Source organism: Odontomachus brunneus, unplaced genomic scaffold, assembly GCF_010583005.1.
Source record: "Odontomachus brunneus isolate Ranch 3 - 2012 unplaced genomic scaffold, Obru_v1 Obru_scaffold_006, whole genome shotgun sequence".
NCBI lineage: Eukaryota > Metazoa > Arthropoda > Insecta > Hymenoptera > Formicidae > Odontomachus > Odontomachus brunneus.
In genome coordinates, this window is record NW_022639456.1 from 2,810,918 (window position 1) to 2,819,009 (window position 8,092).

An 8,092-nucleotide genomic window follows, 5' to 3' on the forward strand; every position below is an offset into this window, starting at 1 on the left:
CCCTCTCCCTCTCCCTCTCCCTCTCCCTCTCTCTCTCTCTCTCTCTCTCTCTCTCTCTCTGTCTGTCTCTCGACTCCCATCCAAGTATCATTCTCTTATCTTACGCATATTTGCATTTTCCATTTCACCAGCGTCGCGGAAGAGCGGTCGCAAGACGCCGCGATCTCGTCGATCTCGCCTGAGAACTCTGAATTACACGTCATTATCGTCGTGATGAGACACCGCGCTTTTATAACGGATAATCAATGGATGAGTGATGCGATGCTGATTTACAGTCCGCCGGATCGGTGTCGAACAAGATCGCGAGAGGAGATCTCAATTTTCTAAACATAATAAGCACAGCGGAGGAAAGTATAGGCATTTTGAAAAGGACTAATTATCATTATCGCGGGAAAGAGAGAGAGAGAGAGAGAGAGAGAGAGGTCGTGGAATTCGTGAGATAACGAATCACGATTCCCTTGGAGGAATCTTCAATAACGCAAAGATGTGACGAAGTTGCAGAAAAGAAGCATCAATTAAAGATTATCGATTCGGCAAGGAGGTATATAATCATCTTCTGCAGCGTGTAATCCAACAGAGATATTTTCTCTCTTTTTTTCTTTTTTTTGACGCACGGATATTAAAGTACGATATCTCTAAATATAAGGTTTCCATACGTTTTGTTATTTTCTCCCCGCTCGGCCGAAGAAAAAGGAAAAGGGAGTAAAAAGGAATCCGACAAGAAGTCTCACGCGAATTTGCGTGTAACGAAGCGCATTTAGCGTCAAATATTTCACGACGCTACGACGTCCGTGTATGCCGGTGCGAGTCGCTTTAATGTCGATTCTCAGCGCGAGAAAAGACGACGGCTAAATACATAAGAATCACGAGCCGGAGTCGCGGCACGCGTTTGTTCATCCTCTCCATACTGACCGGTAAATTCAGCGCGAAATTATTTATCGGCGCGTAATGCCCGCTGAAAGAAATCGGCGTACGTATTGGGCAGATCGAGGGAGGGAACGCCGGCAGGGAGAAAAGAAATGGGCGAAAAAGATGAGAAGAAGAAACCAACGTTACGCAACATTCCGGCGCGTAACCGCGGAGAAATATAATTCCGCGCGTGTCGCGGAAAAACAGGATCTTTTTTGGCGATGAGGAGAGCATAAAACGACGATTACTCTCAGTCGCGATCGATAAAAATACAGAAACCAGACGGTTTCTCGAAAAATATGCGATCCAGCTGGAAAGTGGCACCTCTTCACTGGGAAGAGATACTTGAAAATTTATCCGCGAGATATAGAATTTACTTCTGTGAAATCAATTTCTGTGAATAAACTTAATGTCCCACGCGAAAAAAAATTTCGTTAAACTAACCAAATATCACGAACAAACCGGAATTCCGGTTGAAGTTATCAGAATTCTGCTTGAGTTAACGAGAGTCTGGTTGACCAAACGCGATTTCTGGTTACCTATAACTTGTTTCAAATTACCTATAACTTGTTTCAAATTGAACAACTGCAAGTCCTTGGTTAACTAGAAATAACCAGAAGTCTCATTTGGTCAACGAGAATCTCGTTAACTTGAGCAGAATTCTGATAACTTCACCCACAGAAGTTCGGTGATATTTAGTTAGTCCAATTTTTCTTTCTATGCACGAATAGATTTTTTAGTATCCTTTTCTCAGCACGACCGGCTCTTCCGCTTTGACTCTTTGACGGAGAAAACCGGAGGATCATTTTCGTCGGTAAGCAAGAGCGACGGGAAGAGCCCCGCGATGAAGAATCGCGTTGGCGCGGTGTCGCAAGGATTCGCTGAAAAAGTGACGTGTCCCGCGTCCGGACCGTTGCGTTACAACGACGACGACGACGACGACGACATCGATACTTCGTGCGACGTCGTCGAAGCTGCAAATCGGTCTTCGAGCTTTCAAAGCTCGACGCTTCGCAGTCGTGGTGTTCGTTGCGGTTATTAATAAAATAAACAGGCGCGTTCATTAAGAGGTCGAGGGGAAAAAAGAATGTTTAATTAAAGTTATGCAGAAATGGTAATCACACGCGATCATCGAACAGAAGTATTCCGCGGCACGTCGGATCGGCGGCAGAAGCGGAAATGAAGAAATAAATAATAAGCGCGCTCTCAGATCATGATTTATCTTCGCGCGCTCGCGAGCGCGAGGCGGCCGCGGATCTAATCGCAATATTTCTCATGATTCACACGCGCATTTCCCAGTTTTCACGGAGGGCGCGACGGAGGTATCGCGACCGGCCGCGCCTCTCGATCGAAGACGAAAACCGAGGAGGAGAGAATGTCATCCCCGCGATCTATATCGTTCCGGGAAGAAATGATAGGCTACTGTTCTCCCAGCCTACTCCTTTCATCGTCGCGAGGAAACATTCCGCACTGTCATTTCAGTTAAATCAATCGACTACCCACACACACACATACGCACGTGCATGCAGAGATCTATTACGCGATTTAAAATATGTACAGCGCGCGAGCGCGACGCCAAACATAGTCGCGCGTAATTTCCCGTGCGCATCGCCGTGCGCGACTCGCGCGCTCTTTCCCGTGCAATTTGCACCGGTCGTCAGACCAATTCCAATTAGAGAAATAATTATGGGACGTAATTACCCGGGTTTCCGAGCGACTCGCCGCGCGACGACGATCATTATCGCGCACACAGGCGCGGGACGATCGATGGCGCGAGATCTGCATTCCAATTAGTCGATAACGGTTCCCAGCCGATTCGACGGGATAGCATCGCGCCGGTAAAGCGCCGGTAAAGCGCGCGCACTCGCGATAATTGCTAATGTGCGACCGCTCGCGACCGGGTGAGAGGATCTGTTTGGGATAACACGCTTTTTCTCATTAGCCCTCATCGCGATATAATGTATTGCCGCGCCTAACGCGCGCGTTATGTACACCGCAATCGCGTATAAGATAGCCGCGGCCATGATAATCGCCCGTATTACCACGAGATCCGCAAGCACGGCCGACACAGAAATCGCACGGCAATGTTGGGCGTTAATTGATTCAAATCTTCTTCGACTTGAGCAACGAATCAGTAATCGCGATTAATCAATCGCGATTAATCAACGTAAAATCGCAAATAACTACATCAGTTGATAAAATCAATTATTAATCAAACTTGGTTCATTGTAGACTGATTAATAATTAATTTCATCAGCAGATTAAATTACGTACATGACGATTCATTATAATTCTGATGACTGATTGACCGATTATTTCCAAAAGAAATTTTAATCGATTAATCTCCAATACGGAGGAGAGATATATTGTTCGAGTTAACGTGACGATGACACCATCGAACGCGTTTTAGTTGAAGGAAACAGAATTCCTGTTTCTTACGAATCGAATATGGTTCATAAGAGCAAGAAATATTCTCCTCAACCAAAACGCACTTAATTTTGTCACCATCGCATTAAACCAATTTGCCTTTCAGTGTGAACTATATTCGGCTCTTAAGAACCAGAATATTATTTTCTTTCACCAAAACGCATTTCGAATTCTGTCATTGTCAATTCGAGCAATCTGTCTTCTCTATGCGCGATATTGGTCCCTTCGCCCAGCACCGATGCATACGCGTGCTGGACACCTTGTTCCTCGCGTATACCTTCGCTCGCACTATTCGCGGCCTAAGCCTTTGTCCACAACCTTGCTTTATTAAAATAATAATTGACCAACCATGATTGATTTTTAAAAGAATAATCGACTGTGGTTGGTCAATTTCTTACGGCTTACGTCTATAAAGCAAGGTTGTGGACAAGGGCTAACACGAGGAGACACGATAAAGAGAGAAAGAGAAAGAGAGAAAACGAGCATCTTCATCTGGGAGGCATCGCGGCGCCTTGTCCTCCCGATCGTCGCCACGCCGGATTCTAAGGCAAGGTAAGACGCGCTGATCAGGCAAGGTAAGACGCGACAGTACAAGGCAAGGCAAGGCGAAACACAGCAAGGTAAGGTAAGACAAGGCACGGCACGGCACAGAGAGGCACAGCACAAGGGAGCCGCCCCTCCGTGTGCATGGGGGGGCCCCTCTACTCGCGCCTACCGGGGTCCCAACGCCGTTCAAGAATCATCTTATTAGACCCACACTATATAAAGGCAACGTGCCAGCATGCCGAGCAGTTACGTACTGACTTGATTCACAGTCGTGCGTCGTGCAGAGTGCAACACGTTGCGAACGATAATCACCACGCACTTCGCACACCCTGTTCGTACACGCATGTACACGCACACGCGTCAATCACAATCCCGCCGAACGTATCGATCCGTATCGTTTCATCTCACCCTGCCTGTGAAACCGCCGTCGGCGCCGCCGATAAGGGCCCGCGAGTCGACGACACGGTGATATTTCATCGCGTTCTCCAAGTGGATGCCGTGTCTTGAGATCGCGACGAGATCGAGGTGTATCTTTTTCTCTTCTCGCAAATCAGTGCACGGTCTCGGCGGGAATTTTCGCAAAATTGCCGGCCGACGTCTTTATGTGTGTTGTGTCGCGCGACAATTATCGCGCCATTGTCGAATGACTACATGCGCGACGTCGATTCGTCGCTCTCTTTTGAGAGAGAGAGAGAGAGAGAGAGACGGTGATATGAATAATTTGTTGTAGACTTCGAGTTTTATGGTAGATTTAAGTCATCTTTTCTATCGCTCGCTAAACACAATCGCGTGATTTGCATGCCGTCCACGTATGTTTGTCCTTTCCTCTTTTCTCATATATTGCCAAGGAATTGCCCATTCGCAAATAAGTAAATGAATGAGTAAATAATACGTTTGGATGGTTCTCAGCTTCAGGAAATCGATCACGCTCGAGTATTATGTGAAAATTGCGATAAAATTGCAATTTTCTCTCCAAGAGACGTATCATGAAATATCATCGTGGTCGCGTGTTCCTCACAAGACGGATTACCGCACGCATTATTCAACATCATTCAATGTACCTTTCTCCTCCGCGTTCGTACGTTTATCCGCTCGACAACGAGCCATAGAACATCCTCCGTTGCTCCGTATTCGTTCGATCACGGTTCTCGCACTCGCAGGACGTTAACTCGAAACCTTTTGCAGTGCGTGTTGATTCCACCGAAGGATCGTCTCGTTGTTGTTCCTGCTGACGAGTCAGCGCGGTTTTCAGCACGTCGACCCGCATCATTTAACGTTGCAGCAACATGTATTATCTGCAGGTACGTGTAAGACAATAAATCTGCTCTTCATCGCTTTTCCCGAACTGACTTCTAAACATCCTGTTTTTCTGTCCCAAAATTATCGGGAGATGAACAATAAACGATAATAAATAAAGCTACTCACCTATTATACAAAAATATTCATTATCGTTCAATCTCTATCATCTTCTTTTTTCCATCAAAAGTGCTGAGTACACGGAGAGAATGTTACAGTAAAAATTACTGCACAATCTTGTAACCGAGGAATAGGTTGACATTCTGCAGTAATTAATTATCCTTTCATTTCATATGAAACTGTTTATATTTTAGAAATATGTGCCGTTAAGCTATGTTCTTAGAGAAATTTACTATGTTTCTTAGCAAGATAGACTTTACTGATATTTTTCTGGACTATTAGAAGCATAAAAAAAATCGTAATATTCTTCTCGTATATACAATTAAGGTAAAAATACTAGTACTTGGACACATACCTAAAATTCTGAACGTTCTTATAGTTTTGGCCTTTAAACATAGCCGTTTAAACTTTCAACATAAAATATATATGCATATATTCTATCTTGAAAGTTTAAATGTCTACGTTTGAGAGAAGACCAGAATAATAAGAGCGTCCAGGTAAGTGTCTAGCTATAACACTTGTATCTAAGTTCATTCTAAGTGCAGACGACGCAACTCGGTGTAACTGTGAAGAACAGACTTAATATTTGAGCAGACCAAGCTTGAAAGGGTCGCGCTGCGTAAACGATAATTTTAATAACACTTTTCCCGCTGGCACGCGCGCGCGTCGCAATGAAAGGCGAATATTTCCAAGAGGAATAGATCCTCGAGCATCCGACCGATATGCGTACTCCGCCGCCAATTAACTTATCACGTATCGCAATTAACGTTCGCAAAAGTTCCCGAGTGAATCTTCCTCCGGTGTCGCGTGTCTTCGCTGCTGGTCACGCTCAGATGGACATAATTGCTCGCGAACAAGCGTTGCGACGTCCCGCCCACGAGTTCCGTTAGCGCATTTACAATTATAAGTATAGAAATGCCATTAGCTTGAAAAGCGTGACGCACGGTTTTACAAACGTTCCTGCGAGAGGACCGTCAATCACGCGGCTGACGAATTGATGGATGAATTAGCGCACGGCGGTTACGTATCGTCTCTCTGATGCGCCGCGCGCCTCATTGTTTACAGCCGTCTCTCACACACGTCCCGTTATAATATAATTATAAACGACAGCTCACGATAATTTATCGCGATAAAAGTCACCGCGATAATTATTCACCGTGACAAAAACGCACCGCGGCGGCTAAGCTATTTTTATTCGAGTCGTCCGACACAAACTTGTTGATACGCCGTGCAATCAGATACTCAGGCAGTCTCAACTGTAAGTGCCGATTATCGTTATCGATTAACGTCGATGGAGCGTCGGAAATGTGAGCGACGGTCTTCCAGAAGGAGACGGAGGACGACGACGAGGTGGAGGCTCGTCGTAGAACCTGTCCGTCAGTTCTCACCGCGATTACTCCTCCACTCTAAGACCTTTACGCCGTTTATAAAACTTCGCCACACGGCTTAATCCCTCCGGAGGAGGATTCCCCGCGCGCGCGTTGATAGAACGAATTTGTTATAAATCACTTATGCCGCGACGCTTGATTCATCGTTATCGTCATCATCATCATCCCGGCTTGATTAATCGAACTCTTATCCGCGGCAAATCGATGATCGCCGCGTCTCTTAACATCGTCCTGCATACACGTAAGCCCGGCTCGAGGCGTGGACGGTTAACTAGCTGTCGATCATCGTCTCTTGCGAGTCGCGGAAATGAAATCTCTTCTCATCTTCGTGCAGAAACTGACGAATCTCGCTCAGACAAAGGAGAGCGCTCGCTTAATCCTTTCGAACTCGATATACCTCGTCCTATCTGCATTGTATGAACGTGGAATTTCCAAGACGCCGCCCGGGGTTATCATAGCACTTGGAAAGTGTAATTTTCCTCTAATTTCTGTTTCTCTTTTTCCTTTTTTTTTCCTAAATTAATTGTTTAGATTGATTATTAATTTTTAACTGATTGTCCATCGCTTAGAAACAATTCACGTAAGAATCCAATGTTCTCCTAAGCAGATAAAGACTCGGCACCTGGAGTTATCGTAATGTTTTGAGGATAATTAATTTCTCTCTAATTTCTGTTTTTCTTTTTTTTCTTTTTTTTCTTTTTTCCTTTTTTTTTTTCATTTTTTAGATATTCAATTTGATTATTAATTTTGAATTAACTACTCATCGCCTGGGCACAATTCACGCAAGGATCCAATGTTCTCCAAGCAAATAAAGGCTCGGCTGCGAGGGGATAAATATAAAAAAGATCATCCATAGCCTCGACCGAATCATCATATTGTTGTCATTAGCGCGTCTCATCATTCTCGTTAAACTGTGGAGAAAAGCGATCGTGAGATGGTCGGTGAGATCATCGGCGACGTAACGGCATAATGGACAACGTCGATGCGCGCCCACGCCGAGCACGTTGAATCGATACCGGATAATTTAAAGATGCAATGTGCAATGATATCGTTTCGTAATCTCATGAGTGCGTGCGCGTTACGTGCTAACGCATAATACGTTAATGAGACGTTAACTAACGAGTTTGCGGTCGCATTCGTCAATTGCATCTTACAAGCGCGCGATTAGCCGCGACAGCGGCTTCTCTCTCACGCGGCTTTTCCACGTTTCGACTGACTACTGGAACGAAGTTGCAACACGCATGAAGCCTTGCACCGCCGCCGGTAGCCTTTATATCTTTCTTCTCTTTTTCTCACCCGGCTTCCTTGTGCATCTGTTTATATTTTATATTTAATGCATACTCTCCTCTTTTTTCTTTTGCTCTCTCTCTCCCCCCCCCTCTCTCTCTCTCTCTCTCTCTCTCTCT

At 45.2% G+C, this 8,092-nt stretch overlaps 1 protein-coding gene across 2 annotated transcripts in view; it reads left to right on the plus strand.

The window, feature by feature from the left end:
• Window positions 1-4,135: 4,135 nt before the first annotated feature.
• The window catches only part of LOC116853368, a 7,651-nt gene continuing 3,694 nt past the window's right edge, over window positions 4,136-8,092 (plus strand). The window contains exons 1-2 of one of the 2 annotated variants that reach the window (XM_032834433.1): window positions 4,136-4,213; window positions 5,068-5,183. In XM_032834433.1, coding sequence (XP_032690324.1) covers window positions 5,169-5,183 — 15 coding nt within the window. In that variant the 5' untranslated portion in view covers window positions 4,136-4,213; window positions 5,068-5,168. Of the gene's footprint in view, window positions 4,408-5,067; window positions 5,184-8,092 lie in introns of both variants that reach the window. The other variant, XM_032834443.1, reaches the window with a different exon arrangement.